This window comes from Tachypleus tridentatus, chromosome 10 (genome assembly GCF_004210375.1).
Source record: "Tachypleus tridentatus isolate NWPU-2018 chromosome 10, ASM421037v1, whole genome shotgun sequence".
In the NCBI taxonomy this organism is placed as follows: domain Eukaryota; kingdom Metazoa; phylum Arthropoda; class Merostomata; order Xiphosura; family Limulidae; genus Tachypleus; species Tachypleus tridentatus.
The window spans coordinates 1,165,174-1,187,632 of record NC_134834.1 but is presented as its reverse complement, the minus strand read 5'-3'; the positions used below and the strand labels follow the sequence as shown (position 1 = coordinate 1,187,632).

General features: G+C 34.8%; 1 protein-coding gene across 1 annotated transcript; it reads right to left on the bottom strand.

The window, feature by feature from the left end:
- Positions 1–5,609: 5,609 nt before the first annotated feature.
- Positions 5,610–21,875, bottom strand: LOC143227921 (uncharacterized). The gene is made up of 7 exons (XM_076459276.1): positions 21,659–21,875; positions 17,113–17,186; positions 16,313–16,437; positions 11,292–11,395; positions 10,793–11,008; positions 8,676–8,738; positions 5,610–5,629 (listed from the first exon to the last, which is right to left on the bottom strand). The coding sequence occupies exons 1-7, from the start codon at positions 21,747–21,749 to the stop codon at positions 5,610–5,612; spliced, it is 693 nt and encodes a 230-aa protein (XP_076315391.1). The 5' UTR covers positions 21,750–21,875.
- Positions 21,876–22,459: the final 584 nt, after the last annotated feature.

The window sequence follows — 22,459 nt, the reverse complement described above, 5'->3', positions numbered from 1 at the left end:
ACTCTGTCAAGTATTTTTAACGAGTTGAATGGCTAAACTCATGAAACATTTTATCTTTTAAGTTGCGTTTGTGTATTCTTTTAGAATCAAACCCTGTATTTTAACGTTGTGTGTTCGTAAACTTATTGTTGTTCAGTCAGTAAACCCTTTTTAATCATGATAAAAATATGGAATATGATTGGAAATTTTTTCAAAGCTCCTGAAGTAAAATAAGGTTTACTTTTCTATTTTTAATCTCGTTAACATCGGCTGTCATGAGTGAAAGTTTGTAAGTAAATCTTAAAGTAAGTTACTAAATATGTAAAGAAAAAAAACACGCTGTTTCTACCTCGAGGTATTTTATACACAAGTTAAATTAATAAACAGCATAGCCAAGTCATTTCAAATCTCAATTTCCTTTAACTAACCATGTTTATGTCCCGGGTTCGAACCTTTGTCGGAGCACTTGCAAATGAAACAGTCTTGCTGTATATGCTCCAATGAACACGAAGAATTACATTCATCAGCTCTTTTACATTCTGGGGCGCGAGGAACTAGTTCAACTGGTACAACTTCCCCTTCCACTTTTTCCGGTACACATACCTTTAAAATATAAAAGAAAGTTCGACACCATTCGGTCTATTTATTGACCTTAAATCAAAATTAAATAAATTTGATAGTTTGTCCAAGAAAAATATTTTAGAAGATTTGTATTATCTAAACTGCACTGTGTAGAGTCAAAGAACTCAACTTTCCTTATATCGGATCTAACAGAGAACTTTCCGGAATAAAACTAATGAATTAGGTCGACAAATATGTAAGTATCGAAAGCTTCAGACCCTATTGAACTTTGAACATTGGAGGAATGCGTCGGGAGATAAGAGGGAACTTGATTTTGAAGGATACGTCATTTCCTACATTCTTTGTTACTGGTGAAGAACTTGGAAAACAGTACGGTTCGTTTCATTGTACCAGAGTATGACAGTACAGCCTGCAACGTTTCTTTTCAAATTTCGCGCAAACCCACACAGGGTTATATACGCATAGCTTTACTTAATTTTCATGGGATAGTCCTATAGACATAGCTGTACCTAATATTGATGGGATAGTCTGTAGACATAGCTGCTTTTTAATATTAATGGGATAGTCTGTAGACATAGCTGTACACCCTAATATTCATGGGATAGTCTGTAGAACATAGCTGTACCTAATATTGATGGGATAGTTTGCAGACATAGCTGTACCTAATATTGATGGGATAGTCTGTAGACATAGCTGCTTACCTTATTGTTGGGATAGTCTATAGATAGCTGTACCTAATATTGATGGGATAGTCTGTAGACATAGCTGTACCTAATATTGATGGGATAGTCTGTAGAGCATGTAGCTGTACCTAATATTGATGAGATGGTGCTGTAGACATAGCTGTACCTAATATTGATGGGATAGTCTATAGACATAGCTGTACCTAATATTGATGGGATAGTCTGTAGACATAGCTGTACCTAATATTGATGGGATAGTTTGCAGACATAGCTGTACCTAATATTGATGGGATAGTTTGCAGACATAGCTGTACCTAATATTGATGGATAGTCACTGTGAACATAGCTGTACCTAATATTGATGGGATAGTTTGCAGAACATAGCTGTACCTAATATAATATGTGGATAGTCTGTAGACATAGCTGTACCTGATATTGATGGGATAGTTTGCAGACATAGCTGCCACAATATTTATGGGATAGTCTGTGGTGCATAGCTGTACCTAATTACTGATGGGATAGTCTGTGAGACGTAGCTGTACCCTATATATTGTTGGGATAGTCTGTAGACATAGCTGCCTAATATTTATGGGATAGTCTCTGGACATAGCTGTACACCCTAATGATGGGATAGTCTAGCAGGGCACTGCTTTGTACCTGATGGGATGATCATAGACATAGCTGCACCTAATATTGATGGGATAGTCTGTAGACATAGCTGTACCTAATATTTTGGGATAGTCTCTGAGACATAGCTGTACCTAATATTGATGGGATAGTCTATGACATAGCTGTACCTAATACTGATGGGATAGTCTGTAGACATAGCTGTACACTAATACTGATGGGATAGTCTATAGACATGAGCTGTACCCTAATATTGATGGGGATAGTCTGTAGACATAGCTGGCACCTAATACTGATGGGATAGTCTGTAAGACATAGCTGGCACTAATACTGATGGATAGTCTATAGACATAGCTGTACCCTAATATTGATGGGATAGTCTGTAGACATAGCTGTACCTAATATTTGATGTAGGATAGTCTGTAGAACATAGCTGTACCTAATATTGATGGGATAGTCTGTAGAGCATAGCTGTACCTAATATTAATGGGATAGTCTGTAGACATAGCTGTACCTAATATTGATGGGATAGTCTGTAGACATAGCTGTACCTAATATTAATGGGATAGTCTGTAGACATAGCTGTACCTAATATTGATGGGATAGTCTGTGGAGCATAGCTGTACCCAATATTGTTGGTATAGTCTGTAGACATAGCTGGTACTAATAATATTGATGGGATAGTCTGTAGACATAGCTGTACCTAATATTGTTGGGATAGTCTATAGACATAGCTGTACCTAATATTAATGGGATAGTCTGTAAACATAGCTGTACCTAATATTGATGGGATAGTCTATAGACATAGCTGTACCCTAATATTTATTTGGAAAAGTCTGTAGACATAGCTGTACCATAATATTGTTGGGATAGTCTGTAGACATAGCTGTACCCTAATATTGTTGGGATAGTCTATAGACATAGCTGTACACTAATATTAATGGGATAGTCTGTAAACAACAGTACCTTACTATTGATAGAGATAGTCTATAGACATAGCTGTACCTAATATTGTTGGAAAGGTCTGTAGACATAGCTGTACCTAATATTGTTGGGATAGTCTATAGACATAGCTGTACCCCTAATATTGATGGGATAGTCTCTCTAGATATAGCTGCACTTCATATTGATGGGATAGTCTGTAGACATAGCTGTACTTATATATTGATAGGATAGGTCTGTAGACATAGCTGTACCTAATATTGATGGGATAGTCTGTAGACATAGCTGTACCCTAATATTTATTGGTATAGTCTGTGGACATAGCTGTACCTGATATTGATGGGATAGTCTGTTGACATAGCTGTACTCTATTATATTAGATAGGATAGTCTGTTGACATAGCTGTATCCCTAATATTGATGGGATAGTCTGTTGACAGCTGTACCTTAATATTGATATGGATGGTCTGTAAGACATAGCTGTACTTAATATTGATAGGATAGTCTGTTGACATAGCTGTTCTAATATACTGATGGGATAGTCTGTGGACATAGCTGTAACTTAATATTGATAGGATAGTCTGTAGACATAGCTGTATTTAATATTGATAGGATAGTCTGTTGACATAGCTGTACCTAATACTGATGGGATAGTCTGGAGACATAGCTGTACCCTTGACATTGATAGGATAGTCTGTAGACATAGCTGTACTTACATTGATAGGATGGTCTGCAGACATAGCCAAAAAATCTCTAATACTGATGGGTGAATCTGCAGAACATAGCTTTGTACCTAATATTGAGGTACAAGTCTGAGAATATAGCTGCACCTGGATACTGATGGGATAGTCTGTAGACATAGCTGCACCCTAATATTGATGGGATAGTCTGCAGACACAGCTGTACCTAATATTTATGGGATAGTCTGTAGACATAGCTGTACCTATAATATGGGATGGGATAGTCTGTAGACATAGCTGTACCTAATATTGATGGGATAGTCTGTCATACATAGCTGTACCTAATATTGATGGGATAGTCTCTGGACATAGCTGTACCTCCATATTGATGGGATAGTCTGTAGACATAGCTGTACCTAATATTGTTGGGATAGTCTATAGACATAGCTGTACCTAATATTGATGGGATAGTCTGTAGACATAGCTGTACCTAATATTGATGGGATAGTCTGTAGACATAGCTGTACTTAATATTGATGGGATAGTCTGTTGACATAGCTGTACCTAATATGATGGGATAGTCTGTAGACATAGCTGTACCTAATATTGATAGGATAGTCTGTAGACATAGCTGTACCCTAATATTGATGGGATAGTCTGCAGACATAGCTGTACTTAATATTGATAGGATAGTCTGTTGACATAGCTAAAAACCTAATACTGATGGGATAGTCTGTAGACATAGCTGTACTTAATATTGATAGGATAGTCTGTAGACATAGCTGTACTTAATATTGATAGGATAGTCTGTAGACATAGCTGTACCTAATATTGATGGGATAGTCTGTAGACATAGCTGTACCTAATATTATTGGTATAGTCTGTAGACATAGCTGTACCTGATATTGATGGGATAGTCTGTAGACATAGCTGTACTTAATATTGATAGGATATCGGAACATTGTTCATTTCGGGCAGATGAAATTTGTAAAAGCTTAGAATCCAGTACAATCCGTCCTGGGCAGGTAATCTCCTATAATCTCAAAACCTAAATATTGTACTCTCTAAACTTACATTACTTCAATGATACTAATTTGTCGCATGAGGATCTGTTTGGATTATTTAATAAAGGATATACTTCTCTTACCACGTTTAGGAAATAATTTTTCGTATCAATGTCGTGTTAACAAGATGAATAATTTGTCATTCTATATTTAAAAGGTCTCGCTTTATTTGAGGACTAGCAGCATGACCAGGTGGTTAAGGCACTCGACTCGTAATCCGAGGGTCGCGGTTTCGAATCCCCGTCACACAACATGCTCGCCCTTTTTAGCCGTGGGGGGCGTTATAATGTCACGGTCAATCCCACTATTCGTTGGTAAAAGAGTAGCCCAAGAGTGGGCGGTGGGTGGTGATGACTAGCTGCCTTCCTCTCGTCTTAGACTGCTAAATTAGGGACGGCTAGCGCAGTTCGTCCTCGAGTAGCTTTGCGCGAAATTCAAACTGAACCAAACCTTTTACTAGCTCGGCAAACATTTCCTGACATCTCACAAAACTTTGGACGCGGACGTGAATTTTAAATAATGTCTTGTAAACAAGAGAAATGTCCAACGGTTTGTTATGTTACAGAAATAATTTCACTTCGTCACTGCAATACTAAAAATATAAACAGTTTTCACCTTTTTTTTACCTGATTTTTTATACAACCGAGAATCGGGCCTTACCTTGCTTTGTGGCTTCACATTCACATTCGACACACCCTTCCTTTTCCGTGCAGCACACTGGGCATGTTAATGCGCATGGTGCTGTATTAGAACACATAAACTTTCCTGTTTTGTCTGAAAAATTAAAAAAAATACTTATTTTAATCCGAAGGAAATTGCCGGATGAATATTTCACACGTGGAACAGATCATATAAACACGGATATTATTGTTTTGTACCTCACTTCTACGGTATTACGTTACAGCGACACCTACCGACGCATGTCTCTTGGCATTCTTTTAAAGTGAAAAGTTATTTTCGTTCCCACCACATCCACTGTATATAAAGTTTTACATTCTCCAGACGTAGGGTTGTGGTAATAGTTCATCCGAGAATCTGTGCAGAACCCACTTCTCAGGGTAGGAAACACAAGTCTGAAAATATTTGAGAAAATAGGTTCGCTTAGTCGATGTTTCGAATGTTTTATCACACTGACAGAACTTTAAGTTTGAAATCACAAGAAAGGTCTACTACGATGTTTTCGTCTTTCTACAAGTCACTAAGAACCATTAACATTTCTCTACAAGTTATGAGAACAATTAACATATTTCTATAAGCCACTGAGAACCATTAACATTTCTCTACAAGTTATGAGAACAATTAACATATTTCTATAAGCCACTGAGAACCATTAACATTTCTCTACAAGTTATGAGAACAATTAACATATTTCTATAAGCCACTGAGAACCATTAACATTTCTCTACAAGTTATGAGAACAATTAACATATTTCTATAAGCCACTGAGAACCATTAACATTTCTCTACAAGTTATGAGAACAATTAACATATTTCTACAAGCCACTGAGAACCATTAACATTTCTCTACAAGTTATGAGAACCATCAACATATTTCTACAAGCTACTGAGAACCATTAACATATCTCTACAAGTTATGAGAACCACCAAAATATTTCTAAAAACCAACGAGATTCATTAACATTTTTCCATAAGTTATGAAAACTATTAACATGCTATACAAGTTATGAGAACCATTAACATTTCTCTACAAGCCACTGAGAACCATTAACATATCTCTACAAATCAATGAAATTCATTAACATGTTTCTACAAACTATGGACACAGTTGCCATGTTTCTACAGACCATTGAGTTTTCTACTAAGAGCCTCCAGTATTTTGCTACATACAACTAAGTGTCGTCAAGGGTTTGAAACATGAAACTAAGAATATAAACATTTTACTGTAGTGTGTATGAATACTAACAAGTTTTACCTTTATTTAATTAAGTGAGTTCTTGAAATTCACCTAATTATTGTTTTGTTTTCTTCAAAGGTTTTATGGGCACGAGCCTATGTCGTTTTAAAGTAAAACACTGGGGAATGAAAAGGCCTAAGTTCCTTTCGCTCTACTTATTTGTTGTTCTTGATCATTCCTTTTTGATATCACATACGCTTTCTCGTGGGAAATGTAGCTGTAGTGTAAAAAAAGGAAACGGTGTAAAGGCGTGTTGAGATTTTCACTAATGCTAGTCCAGTTGAGGTGTTTAGCACGCATCTAGCTTTCTTGTTATAAGACTGACCAACTGTGACGTAGATAGTGTCTGTATCCTGAGTAGAATAGCAGCGTAGAACAGTACATGCGTGAACTTGAGAGTACCACACATCTGAAAGCTACTGAAACTATCATTCGTTATCAACTTGTGAAGCGCCATCTGTTGTTGCTACAGGTAAACATAACATCAGTAGCTTCTCACTATAAAACACTGATCGTAATATATAAGACGTATCCACAGACTAAACCGAATCACATACAAACCAGTGTAAAGGAATATTTTTATTAAAACCTTCGTGAAACAGAGAGAATATTTTATCAGGGTACTTAATATCCACATACCGCGACAAAAGTCCAGATGAACGGTCCTTGCCAAATCCGCATATAATCTCGACCTGGACTTTTTAACTTCCACCTCCTAGACAACTGACACCCTTAAAAGAGCTGTAGGCAAGAAGATACTTAACAAGACCTGTATTTTACCAAATTAATGGATTGAGGTCAGAGAACAATGGATAAAAGAGTCTGAAGTGGGAGGTTATATTGCGTAACATATACAATAAAACGTTGTATTTCATCTCCCATAATTCAACAGGGCAGAAGAGTTAGCTGCAGGAAACGAAGACAGACATAGTGGTATTCTAGTCTGTTTGAATAATTGAAATGACGTTTTTAATTAATGTTGTCAGTTAGATATATCGCTTAATAACAAATACTTGTTACTGAGTAATAAAGAGTTTAGGCTTAGGAACCACTCATTCTTTCACCTTCGTCTTATCAAAGTCCATCTCCAAAACCTCCAGTTATTATGCTGCTCCGATACCAGTTTCTTGTTTAACAACCTGAGTAAACTGGAAAACAGCTTTGCGCTGACCATGTTTTCAATAAACACATATTAAAGTAACTTAACCATCACCTGGTTTACAAGAAACACATAGCAAAACGACTTAACACTTACATGATTTCCAATAAATACATACTAAAGTGACTTAACACCTGATTTCCAATAAACACGTAGTAAAGTGACTTAACACCTGATTTCCAATAAGCACAGAGTAAAGTGACGTAACACCTGATTTCCAATAAACACAGAGTAAAGTGACTTAACACCTGGTTTCCAACAAACACAGAGTAAAGTGACTTAACACCTGATTTCCAACAAATACACAGTAAAGTGACTTAACACCTTATTTCCAACAAACACACAGTAAAGTGACTTAACACCTCATTTCCAATAAACACAGAGTAAAGTGACTTAACACTTGATTTCCAATAAACACACATTAAAGTGACTTAACACCTGATTTCGAACAAACACACAGTAAAGTGACTTAACACCTGATTTCCAATAAACACACAGTAAAGTGACTTAAAACCTGATTTCCAACAAACACACAGTAAAGTGACTTAACACCTGATTTCCAATAAACACACAGTAAAGAGACTTAACACCTGATTTCCAATAAACACGTAGTAAAGTGACTTAACACCTGATTTCCAATAAACACAGAGTAAAGTGACTTAACACCTGATTTCAATAAACACAGTAAAAGTGACTTAACACCTGGTTTCCAACAAACACAGAGTAAAGTGACTTAACACCTGATTTCAACAAATACACAGTAAAGTGACTTAACACCTGATTTCCAACAAACACACAGTAAAGTGACTTAACACCTGATTTCCAATAAACACATTAAAGTGACTTAACACCTGATTTCGGAACAAACACACAGTAAAGTGACTTAACACCTGATTTCCAATAAACACACAGTAAAGTGACTTTACACCTGATTTCAATAAACGCAGAGTAAAGTGACTTAACACCTGATTTCCAACAAACACACAGTAAAGTGACTTAACTTCTGATTTCCAATAAACACGTAGTAAAGTGACTCAACACTTACCTGGTTTCCAATCTTGTTCATTGTCAAGTTCGTCATCTGGGTCATATCTGTATAGCTGACAGTCTGATGAAAGAAAACATGAGTGGTTTTAATGATATTCAACCTTATATTTTAAGGTGTGTAGAACTTCCCCGTTTTAATGTACTCTGAACAAGCAGTAAACTTCTATAGTTTCAAATTGTGAAATTTTACTGGAATAAGTTAAATAACACATGTAAGTGACAGTAGAAATAAAGTTAAATAACACATGTAAGTGACAAAAAATAAAGTTAAATAACACATGTAAGTCACAGTAAAAATGAAGTTAAATAACACATATAAGTGAAAGTAGAAATGAAGTTAAATAACACATGTAAGTGACAGTAGGAATAAAAGTTAAATAACACATGTAAGTGACAGTAGGAATAAAGTTAAAAAAATCTTTCATATTTCATGATCAGAATGGTAGAATGGTTCTTTTCTTCTGTAGCTGAGTTGGTGAATTAAGCCTGAAAATCATTTGTTTGCATCTCACGTTTATTTACACGGCTATATATGCCCGATCTAAAAGTTCTTTCTCAGTAATGACGAGAAAACCCACTTGTAGATAAATATATAAATAGAAAACCCAGTTGTAGAGAAATATATAAATAGAAAACCCAGTTGTAGATAAATATATAAATAGAAAACCCACTTGTAGAGAAATATATATATGTAAAAACTGCTGGTTTTTTTGTGAACCTGACGATGACCGAAGAAGGTCGAAACGTTGTTCGCTCCTCTACATAAAAAATGTTCTTAACCAAAAGCTGCCGTTGTTACATATATAAAAGTTTTTCTGTTTGGATGAACTTTGTGCAAAGCTAATTGGGACAATCGTTCCTAATTTTTAACTGATAGATAAGGCCAAAGGTAGTTATTTAACATGACCCACCCCAAACTATGAAGTTACCTTTTACCAACGAATAATGATGTTGTTTGTCACATTACAACGCTCTCTTGGCTCAAGTGGCAAGGTTGTTTGGGATACCAGCACCAGATTCACAGTAAGCTGAAACCGGGTGAAACTTGGGATTACTGACTTCAGTGTTTTGAACATAGTCGTAGAATGAACAACAAATAACTAATACTTTTTATAAATTATCTTGAAACAGATAACATCTGGTGAGTAATATACACTCATAGTTGCTCATCTAACCCTAATAATGTGTAAAACATTCATTTTTTATGTTTTACAACTACAGTTAACTGTATATGTAAAAACGGCTGATATGGGTAGAGAAAGCTCATGTAGAGGAGCGAACAACATTTTGACCTTCTTCGGTCATCGTCAGGTTGACAAAAAAAGAAAGTAACTGACCGATAGCTGACCACATGTTTGAGGGTGGTTGTGTAATTGAGTGTAGGAATGTGGAGGGCGTGCTTAGATGCTTTATTATATTTATTAATATAGGTATAAAGGTGTTCCTTTGTATTGGTTGGTTTTGACGTAAGCACCCATTTCCGGTGGAACAGCGACATGTTTTCAGTTTATAACAACAGAAACCGGTTGTCGATAGCCATGGCGAACAGAGCACAGACAGCCTATTGTGTAGCTTTGTGCTTAATTTCAAACAAACAAATCGTCTACTCATAAATATTAAACAGAGTTTAATTAACAGTTTTAAGTTTATGATGTAAGCACGATTGTAAATTACGAGAGAAACTGATTCGTTTAAAAACTCTGGTTTTGACAATACAAATTCTAAGCCTATTCGCTTCTTAATCAGTTCACCATACAAAGAGTGAAGAAGCCACAACTTATTTTGCAATAGGTTCAGTACTTGGAAAATGAAATCTAATTTAAGAAATATGCAATTTTTTTCATATTAAACCTTGTACTATTTATTGTTAGAAATTTGTATAAATTATGTATGTTGTACGTAAAAAGATTTATCTACCAGGAGCATGTATTTGTGTTTTTTTTAGCTGCAACGAGCTATCTGCTGTGTCCACCGAGGAGAATCGAACCACTAATTTTAACATTGTAAATCCGAAGCCCGGACGCATTCTCATTGGGGACAGAAACTAGAATAAACGAGGAAAGAAACCCAAGATACTCAATTCCACAGTGATGTTTCTGGAACACGATTTCTTACTGTGAGGGCGCTGTGGGTTCATCAGGCGACGGTCAATACACATCCTCGTAGTGACCACTGACAAGTCTCTGGGGAGTTGCGATGATTTCTTGCGTGACCAAATAGCGGAATACATAGCTTGGTGGTCACAGTGACCTCTTTCCGACAGAAATTGGTAACAAGCATAGACAACAGCCGTTTCCACAAGTTCGTCAACATAGATCACTTGAATCTTTTCTGTTGTAAATTGAAGAAGAAATCAACTGTTGATTAATTTGACTTGTTCTTGTGGTTAATTAATTAACACACAGAATCTTACAGCACTAAACTGTTTATTGATGTGTTTTGGGTTTTCTAGTCATGTTTTGTTAACTGACGTTTAGAAAGTTAAACCGGAAAGTTTCTTAGCAAATGTTTTTTCTTAAGTTATGTTTTATGAAACGTAAATAACTATATTATTACATTCTATTGTTTTCTATAGAGCTTTTGGTAAGACAGATCAGAAATTCATTTTTCTCACCTTCCACTCTCGAGTTGAATCGAACATATTTCAGAACAATCTCTCCGGGTTTGTTACCGGTTAGGTGAACCTCTCCTCTCACTGGGTTTATACAGTGTTTATCTCTGCGGGTATAGCAAGTTTAAAGTGATTAATGTGTGTGAGTCGGGAATCGGAAACGTAAGAAATGATTTGAATATTATACTATCAATCAACGCTTGAGGTGCTAAAACGAAAACTGAGAAAGGATTAGAGACAAAATAAAGAAACAGACGTATGTGCTGCTTCACGTGTTTGACACGTCTCGTGCATCAGAATAAAGTGTTGTTTTCTTAACCACGTAGTTCATTATATTGCCACCAGAGGCTCTGCTAGTATATGTAAATATTCGTGAGTTAAACCTTAGTTTCGAGACAGCAGTGAAAATGACAGCCAGATGACTGATGAGGTTAACACATTTGTGATATAAAGAATTAGATAATTGAGTAAACAATAAATATGAGTTCATTACGAAAAACAACCTTCACCACTGAAAAAAATCTAGTTTTTAAACTGAGTTTGGCCATGGTTTAGTGGCTAACGTGCTAAAATACATATTGGAAAGTCCAATGTTCGAAGACCTAAGATACGCTTTGTGATAGTTTATCTAACTTGTAATATAATTCATCAAGTGTCAGTATCAAACTTGTAATCTAATTCATCAAGTGTCAGTATCTAACTTGGAATTTAATTCATCAAGTGTCAGTATCTAACTTGTAATATAATTCATCAAGTGTCAGTACCTAACTTGTAATCTAATTCATCAAGTGTCAGTATCTAACTTGTAATCTAATTCATCAAGTGTCAGTATCTAACTTGGAATTTAATTTAAAGAGAAGTCGTGTGTAAACCGAACGTTATTTAAAAAAAAAATGTTCACCTTGGAGTTTAATCTAACAAGAAACATCTAACTTGGAATCTAACTCAATTTGGAGTTTAATTAAACAAAATCAGTTGTTTACTGGAGCGTCACCAGACAACAAGTAACTGTTTATATTTACTTCAATTAAACAATCCTTCCGAATTGTGATATAAACAAACAATAAACCATTCTGTTAATATGAATTTAACTTTAAAAAACAGTCTGTTCAGACAGCCAGCAAGTTAGCTAATGAAACAGTTGTGTATCTAATATTTCACTAAAGCAAATATTAAATAGCTCTATAGTGATAAACAAAACACCTATGGTCTCACTGTGATCGACAACTTCCTGTTAGCAGGAAACTGTGTCCACTTTAAATCAAGATTTGAAGTATGGGGGCGCTGCGAAACTGCTTCTGGTGGTAGAAAAAAAATTAAGGATTTGGTTTTTTAGTTTGTTTGCTTTGAACTTTTGTGATAAGTCCATTGTAACAACAACTGTTGTGATAAGCCCATTGTAACAATAACTGTTGTGATAAGCCAATTGTAACAATAACTGTTGTGATAAGCCCATTGTAACAACAACTATTGCGATAAGCCCATTGTAACAATAACTGTTGCGATAAGCCCATTGTAACAATAACTGTTTTGATAAGTCCATTGTAACAATAACTTGTGATAAGTCCATTGTAACAATAACAGTTGTGATAAGCCCATTGTAACAATAACTGTTTTGATAAGTCCATTGTAACAATAACTTGTGATAAGTCCATTGTAACAATAACAGTTGTGATAAGTCCATTGTAACAATAACTTTTGTGATAAGCCCATTGTAACAATAACTGTTGTGATAAGTCCATTGTAACAATAAATTTTGTGATACGTCCATTGTAACAATAACTGTTGTGATAAGTCCATTGTAACAATAACTTTTGTGATAAGCCCATTGTAACAATAACTGTTGTGATAAGTCCATTGTAACAATAACTGTTGTGATAAGTCCATTGTAACAATAACTTGTGATAAGTCCATTGTAACAATAACAGTTGTGATAAGCCCATTGTAACAATAACTGTTTTGATAAGTCCATTGTAACAATAACTTGTGATAAGTCCATTGTAACAATAACTGTTGTGATAAGTCCATTGTAACAATAAATTTTGTGATACGTCCATTGTAACAATAACTGTTGTGATAAGTCCATTGTAACAATAACTTTTGTGATAAGCCCATTGTAACAATAACTGTTGTGATAAGTCCATTGTAACAATAACTGTTGTGATAAGTCCATTGTAACAATAACTGTTGTGATAAGTCCATTGTAACAATAACTGTTGTGATAAGCCCTTTGTAACAACAACTGTTGTGATAAGCCCATTGTAACAATAACTGTTGTGATAAGCCCATTGCAACAATAACTGTTGTGATAAGTCCATTGTGACAATAAATGTTGTGATAAGCCCTTTGTAACAATAACTGTTGCGAGAAGCCCACTGTAACAATAACTGTTGTGATAAGCCCATTGTAACAATAACTGTTGTGATAAGCCCATTGTAACAATAACTGTTGTGATAAGCCCATTGTAACAACAACTTTTGTGATAAGTCCATTGTAACAATAAATTTTGTGATAAGCCCTTTGTAACAACAACTGTTGTGATAAGCCCATTGTAACAATAACTGTTGTGATAAGCCAATTGTAACAATAACTGTTGTGATAAGCCCATTGTGACAATAACTGTTGTGATAAGCCCTTTGTAACAATAACTGTTGTGATAAGCCCATTGTAACAATAACTGTTGTGATAAGCCCATTGTAACAATAACTGTTGTGATAAGCCCATTGTAACAACAACTTTTGTGATAAGTCCATTGTAACAATAAATTTTGTGATAAGTCCATTGTAACAATAACTGTTGTGATAAGCCCTTTGTAACAACAACTGTTGTGATAAGCCCATTGTAACAATAACTGTTGTGATAAGCCCATTGTAACAATAACTGTTGTGATAAGCCCTTTGTAACAATAACTGTTGTGATAAGCCCATTGTAACAATAACTGTTGTGATAAGCCCATTGTAACAACAACTATTGCGATAAGCCCATTGTAACAATAACTGTTGCGATAAGCCCATTGTAACAATAACTGTTTTGATAAGTCCATTGTAACAATAACTTGTGATAAGTCCATTGTAACAATAACAGTTGTGATAAGCCCATTGTAACAATAACTGTTGTGATAAGTCCATTGTAACAATAACTTGTGATAAGTCCATTGTAACAATAACAGTTGTGATAAGTCCATTGTAACAATAATTTTTGTGATAAGCCCATTGTAACAATAACTGTTGTGATAAGTCCATTGTAACAATAAATTTTGTGATACGTCCATTGTAACAATAACTGTTGTGATAAGTCCATTGGAACAATAACTTTTGTGATAAGCCCATTGTAACAATAACTGTTGTGATAAGTCCATTGTAACAATAACTGTTGTGATAAGTCCATTGTAACAATAACTGTTGTGATAAGTCCATTGTAACAATAACTGTTGTGATAAGTCCATTGTAACAATAGCTGTTGTGATAAGCCCTTTGTAACAACAACTGTTGTGATAAGCCCATTGTAACAATAACTGTTGTGATAAGCCCATTGCAACAATAACTGTTGTGATAAGTCCATTGTGACAATAAATGTTGTGATAAGCCCTTTGTAACAATAACTGTTGCGAGAAGCCCACTGTAACAATAACTGTTGTGATAAGCCCATTGTAACAATAACTGTTGTGATAAGCCCATTGTAACAATAACTGTTGTGATAAGCCCATTGTAACAACAACTTTTGTGATAAGTCCATTGTAACAATAAATTTTGTGATAAGCCCTTTGTAACAACAACTGTTGTGATAAGCCCATTGTAACAATAACTGTTGTGATAAGCCAATTGTAACAATAACTGTTGTGATAAGCCCATTGTGACAATAACTGTTGTGATAAGCCCTTTGTAACAATAACTGTTGTGATAAGCCCATTGTAACAATAACTGTTGTGATAAGCCCATTGTAACAATAACTGTTGTGATAAGTCCATTGTAACAATAACTTTTGTGATAAGCCCATTGTAACAATAACTGTTGTGATAAGTCCATTGTAACAATAACTGTTGTGATAAGTCCATTGTAACAATAACTGTTGTGATAAGCCCATTGTAACAATAACTGTTGTGATACGTCCATTGTAACAATAACTGTTTTGATAAGCCCATTGTAACAATAACTGTTGTGATAAGTCCATTGTAACAATAACTGTTGTGATAAACTCATTGTAACAATAACTGTTGCGATAAACCCATTGTAAGAATAACTGTTGTGATAAGCCCATTGTAACAATAACTGTTTTGATAAGCCCATTGTAACAATAACTGTTGTGATAAGTCCATTGTAACAATAACAGTTGTGATAAGCCCATTGTAAAAATTACTGTTGCGATAAGCCCTTTGTAACAATAACTGTTGTGATAAGCCCATTGTAACAATTGTTGTGATAAGCCCATTGTAACAATAACTGTTGTGAGAAACTCATTGTAACAATAACTGTTGCGAGAAGCCCACTGTAACAATAACTGTTGTGATAAGCCCTTTGTAACAACAACTGTTGTGATAATCCCATTGTAATAATAACTGTTGCGATAAGTCCTTTGTATCAATAACTGTTGTGATAAGCCCATTGTAACAACAACTGTTGCGATAAGCCCATTGTAATAACTGTTGTGATAACAGTTCATACCATTGTAACAATAACTGTGGTTAAAGCGTTTATAGTTTTTACATTAATATATAAACACGTGTTGAGGCTTTGTTTTAACATGTGAAGAGAATGCTTGGGTGAAGCTGAAGTTAAAATGTCAGGTCGATAATTTCCCTCGTCTTTTGTTTTGCTACAGTTTTTTTCAGTCCTAATAACAGATACTTTGTTACAATAACTACTGGGAACATTCCTGTATTGAAATGAAACACAAACTTATAGACGGTAGTGCGAACTTGAACGGTTAAAATGATTAACACTCATTAATTAGACATTATCTTTTCACATAATTACTACTTACTAAATACAAAATTACTACTTACTAAATACATAATTAGTACTTACTCTGTTTCAGCGACGTAAGTAAAAATTACTTTCTTAGCTTCATTCATTTCTAGTCGCCATAACCCAGAATTCAAATGGGTAAATCCCGATTTGGTTTTGAAGAGTTCATACCAGTCACCTAAAAACTAGTGATAAAATACAGATATTAAGAATCATGACTAAAGAATCTAGAACATTCGAATTATTAATATAAGGAAAGAAGTTAAAGGAATGTTTATGTTTAAAACTAGAAACACGTTACTATAAATCAGAGTCGTCTAGTTAACTTACGATCTATTAAAGATATTGTGTACTGGTTAATTAATATTTCAGGTCTAATATCGTATGTGTAATTGTGATAAAAGATAGTGCTAGGTGCACTTAGTTCCTACACATGTGTTAGATAAAAGATATATGGATATATAAAAGATATATATATCTCACGTTATCCCAACATCACCAATAAGCTGGAAATATCTGTGAGATACCTCACACTATTCGAACATCACCAATTAAAAATCCTTCCTAAAGAGTTGTTAAAAACGATCCAGTTTTCTCGCCTAAATTTTAATTTAGAAGTTTCGAAAATGTTAAACTTATTTTGAATTTATATTTCAACAAGATTATAAGCTGTATATATCATGTAATGCATATCTTGTGACAAGATATAATGAAGCTATAATGAATGTTTAGCTTCGAAAAAATAATGCTAACAGATGTAGTTTTATAAATCTCCGAAATTTGAAATGCTAAGTGTAAATAAATAAAACAAAAACTTAAAAACAAATCAGTAACACATTTTAATATATATAATAACTTACTTGTTCCAGGTCGAACACTGTGGCAGTCGTTTCCTCAGAAATTCTACAACCTGATTGGTGAACAAACATGTGATCTGAACATAAAGACAAAAACGGTTCTGTTACAGATATATCTAGGACTATTTAAACAGTTCTGTTACAGATATATCTAGGACTATTTAAACAGTTCTGTTACAGATATATCTAGGACTATTTAAACAGTTCTGTTACAGATCTATCTAGGACTATTCAAACAGTTCTGTTACAAATATATCTAGGACTATTCAAACAGTTCTGTTACAGATCTAGGGCTATTCAAACAGTTCTGTTACAAATATATCTAGGACTACTCAAACTGTTGTGTTACAAATATCTCTAGGACTATTCAAACAGTTCTGTTACAGATATATCTAGGACCATTCAAACTGTTCTGTTACAAATATATCTAGGACTATTCAAACAGTTCTGTCACAGTTATCTCTAGGACTATTCAAACAGTTCTGTTACAGATATATCTAAGACTATTCAAACTGTTCTGTTACAAATATATCTAGGACTATTCAAACAGTTCTGTTACAGATATATCTAGGACTATTCAAACTGTTCTGTTACAAATATATCTAGGACTATTCAAACTCTTCTGTTACAGATATATCTAGGACTATTCAAACTGTTCTGTTACAAATATATCTAGGACTATTCAAACAGTTCTGTTACAGATATATCTAGGACCATTGAAACAGTTCTATTACAGATATCTCTAGAACTATTCAACTGTTCTGTTACAGATATCTCTAGGACTATTCAAACTGTTGTGTTACAAATATCTCTAGGACTATTCAAACAGTTCTGTTACAGATATATCTAGGACCATTCAAACTGTTCTGTTACAAATATCTCTAGGACTATTCAAACTGTTGTGTTACAAATATCTCTAGAACTATTCACACAGTTGTGTTACAGATATATATAGGACTATTCAAACTATTCTGTTACAAATATATCTAGGACTATTCAAACAGTTTGTTACAGATATATCTAGGACTATTCAAACTCTTCTGTTACAGATATTTCTAAAACTATTCAAACTGTTCTGTCACAGTTATCTCTAGGACTGTTTATACAGTTTTATAACAGATAATTCTAGGACTGTTTATACAGTTTTATAACAGATAATTCTAGGACTATTCAAACAGTTCTGTTACAGATATTTCTAGGACTATTTTAAAATCGTCCTTTAGAAACAAAAACCAAGACTAAATGTTTTGTTTTTTTTTACTGATAGTTACATTTTGTTGTATAGAGTTGTGTTTTATCATCGTGTAGTTTGTTCAACAGAACATTTCAGTTAGTAACTGTTTATTATTGTCTTATCGAAACGAAAAAAATATTAAAGTGTAAGTTTGGTTCATAATGAACAACTCATAAGAATCAGAGTATTGGTTATAATATATAAATATCCAGAAAAAGTAGCGTAGTGGGTTATGATATACAAAAACCTACAAGAAATGTTCTATTGAAAGCTTTAAACACACATCTCCTAGAAATTATTTATTCATAGCTTTAATAACACATCTCCTAGAAATTATTTATTCATAGCTTTAATAACACATCTCCTAGAAATTATTTATTCATAGCTTTAATAACGCATCTTCTACGAATTAGTTATTCATAGCTTTAATAACACATCTCCTACAAATTATTTATTCATAGCTTTAATAACACATCTCCTACAAATTATTTATTCATAGCTTTACGTCACAAATAAATTATACAATCACATCTGAACCGACTACTTCACGTGACCCAACATTCTTACGTAACCGGGAAATTGAAGCAGAAACATGTGTTCCTTAACACTTCGGTGTTTAGTTCATCTGTCACTGTTTATTATATCTCGTGCGTATCTCATAACTTACTGGTTGTAGAAAGTTAAAGATTGTAAATTTTGTAATATTAAACATGAAAAAGGTAGACGAAACAAGAGGAGTTGTAGAGTTGAACATGATGTAAGTAGTTGAAACAAGAGGAGTTGTAAAGTTGAACTAATGTAAGTGGTTGAAACAAGAGGAGTTGTAAAGTTGAACATGGTGTAAGTAGTTGAAACAAAAGGAGTTGTAGAGTTGAACTAATGTAAGTGGTTGAAACAAGAGGAGTTGTAAAGTTGAACTTGGTGTAAGTAGTTGAAAGTAATAGGATTTGACCCTTATTCTTACAAATCAAGCACAGACAGGGTGTGAAGGCGCAGCACAGACAGAGTGTGAAGGCACAGCACGGACAGGGTGTTAAGGCTCATTTGATTTTATCTGCAGTTACGACAGAAAGTGTTCGTACCCCTGCGTCCCGAGTGGGTTTTTGCTCATAACTTAAAAAGTGTCACGAGTAGGATAATAGACTTGTGGTATATTATAAATATTATACTAACACATATCTACATAAATTTGTATGTAAATTAAACGACAAATAAACTGTTTATAAACAAATAACCAAAAACAGGAGGAGCAGAAAGTGTTCGTACAGTTCAGAACGTGTGAAAAAACTGATATTCCCGTAAATATTTTGTTTAGTTTGGTGAATAAACTACATTATAACATTGCAAAACTAGACACTGGGTTCACAATTATTGGAATTTAGCCAGAAAAAAATGTACTTCCGGCAATTTAGTGCTGTCTCCTTCATTATCTGCTTGGTCATCATGGCGAACAGGAAACAATTGTCCAGTGATTTAAAAAACAGAATTATTGTAAAATACAATCTCGTGTGCCTCTTTTAGGTATTGCTACACAGCTTAATGTGCCGAAATCTATTGTTCAAAGCATAATTGCCAAGTTTAAGCTTACAGGATCAACTGCTAACCTCCCTCATTCCGGACGCCCCACCAAAATTCTAGGGGAAACCAAGAGGAAGGTTCTCGGAGAAGTTAGTAGGAACCCTCGTTTAACACGTAACGACATACAGAAACTGGTAAGGGAAACTGGGGTTGAAGTAAGCACCTCTACAGTTACGAACATATTATGCTCTTCTGGGTTCAAAGCATGCCATCCTCGTAGAACTCCATATTTAAAGCCTGTTCATTTAGGAGCACGATTGAGGTATGCAAGAAAGCATGTAGATAAACCCTTTACCTATTGGAAGAGTATTCTTTGGTTAGACGAGACTAAACTTGAGCTTTTGTTTTTTTGTTTTTTTTTGTTTTTGAATTTCGCACAAAGATACTCGAGGGCTATCTGTGCTAGCCGTCCCTAATTTAGCAGTGTAAGACTAGAGGGAAGGCAGCTAGTCATCACCACCCACCGCCAACTCTTGGGCTACTCTTTTACCAACGAATAGTGGAATTGACCGTCACATTATACGCCCCCACGGCTGGGAGAGCGAGCATGTTTAGCGCGACGCGGGCGCGAACCCGCGACCCTCGGATTACGAGTCGCACGCCTTACGCGCTTGGCCATGCCGGGCCAAACTCGAGCTTTTCGGCCACAATGATGTTCACTATATTTTCAGTGAGAAGGGGGAACGAACTCTTCCAAAGAACACCGTCCCTACAGTTAAACACGGAGGTGGCTCGATCATGCTATGGGGTTCCTTCAACTCTTCTGGTGTAGGCAGCCTTCACCGGGTCAACGGAATCATGACAAAGAAGAGTACGTTGATATATTAGGTACTTATATCAAGAATGATGCTCAGAACTTGCAGCTTGGGCGTCGTTGGATCTTCCAGCACGACAATGACCCTAAGCACACATCGAAATATGTGCAATCCTGGTTGCAGAGGAACCATATAAGCATTCTGGAGTGGCTATCGCAGTCACCCGATCTCAACCCAATTGAAAACGTCTGGCATGAGTTGAAGACCAGGGTTCATCAGCGTCATTCTAAAAAACTTCCAAGAGTTGGAGGCCTTCTGTAAAGAAGAATGGAAGAAAATACCAGTCAAGTACTGTCAAACGATCATGGAGAGCTATGAGGAGAGATTGTGCCAAGTAATTCACCTGAAAGGCTACACAACTGACCATTAAAGTAGACGCACGAACACTTTCTGCCCCTCCTATGTTTGGTTATTTATTTATAAACAGTTTATTTGTCATTCAATTTACATACAAATTTATATAGATGTATGTTAGTATAATATTTATAATATACTGTAATTTCATTATCCTAATCGTGATACTTGTTAAGTTATGAGGGACAAACTACTCACTACGCAGAGGTACGAACACTTTCTGTCGTGACTGTAGGTCTGAACAGTGTTAACCATTGCATCCTGCTTGGTCTTTATCTCATGTGGTATACCTAACCGTAGGATCGCTTATTTAAAATTAAGTCTTAACATTGAGTGAAACATAAATGGAAAACTGATAAAAAACGGTCGCGTGTTTACGAAGAATGTAACACACGCACAAAGATATTTCGGAATTAGAGAGAAAACAACAGAATTACACGTGAAAGAGAGAATATATGTTGTTTTTTACTTTATTGTTTAATTAACTTAAGCCTATTTCTCAGTACTTAGGTGACGTGTTCGTTGTTGAAACGACAGTGAATCGAACTAAGAGAAATATGCTACTTACCATTAATTCGAGTTTCATTTCTCAGTAACCTCTCAGCAAGAAGTACTTGACAAAACATGTGAAGAAATAAAATATCCGTGAACTTTCTCATGTTTCAAACAAGCTGGTTTCACGTTTCTTTAACAGGTATAAAATATTTGTTTAGAAAATAGCTTCGAGCGACGATTAGTGTCTTATCAAAAGGAATGGTCAAAGTTCAAACGTACCTGTTTTAGTAAACTGTACGTGTTCCAAAGCTGATATACAAATAAACGAACAGATATGTCCCAACGACTAAAAAAGAACACACACACAAACAATCGATATATTACAGTCAGAACGGAAGTTTACTGATAGAACGATATGTTGGTAGCAAAGATAAAATATTTAAAATAGCATATTTTACTGAGTGGTTGAACTAAGTCATTGTGTACCAAAGGACCTGACTCAATAGATGGACTATAATAAGACATTAGTTATTCATTATATCTTTAAAACACATGAGAATCACCACGAGCCAGAAAGGCTGGGTAAATACATTTCTCAATATGGACGAATTAATAAGTAATTCATTATTTCGACTTTATTAAAAACGCCTGGCGAGTACATCTAGTGAAGTCAAGCCTTGGAAACACCTAAACCAATCCAATAAAGAAAGTGGTAGAAAACACTGAATAAACATTATTATAATAAACACAATAAAAATAAAGCATGCGAATCAAAGACTGGCCGATAGAAACGATGAATAAAGGTTAAAATTCAATTTAGTAAATGTCAAAGACGAGTTGACATACTAAATGTAAGAGGTTCAAAATCCATTGG

Bases quoted from the DNA above. Each gene is read 5' to 3' on its own strand.
- LOC143227921 (XM_076459276.1), bottom strand. From the start codon at position 21,749: ATGAGAAAGTTCACGGATATTTTATTTCTTCACATGTTTTGTCAAGTA. The intron at 8,739-10,792 runs GTAAGAAATCGT...TTCTTTCATCAG, and splicing joins GAACCCACAGCGCCCTCACA to ACTGTCAGCTATACAGATAT. The intron at 5,630-8,675 runs GTAAGTGTTGAG...AAATATTTTCAG, and splicing joins TGAACAAGATTGGAAACCAG to ACTTGTGTTTCCTACCCTGA.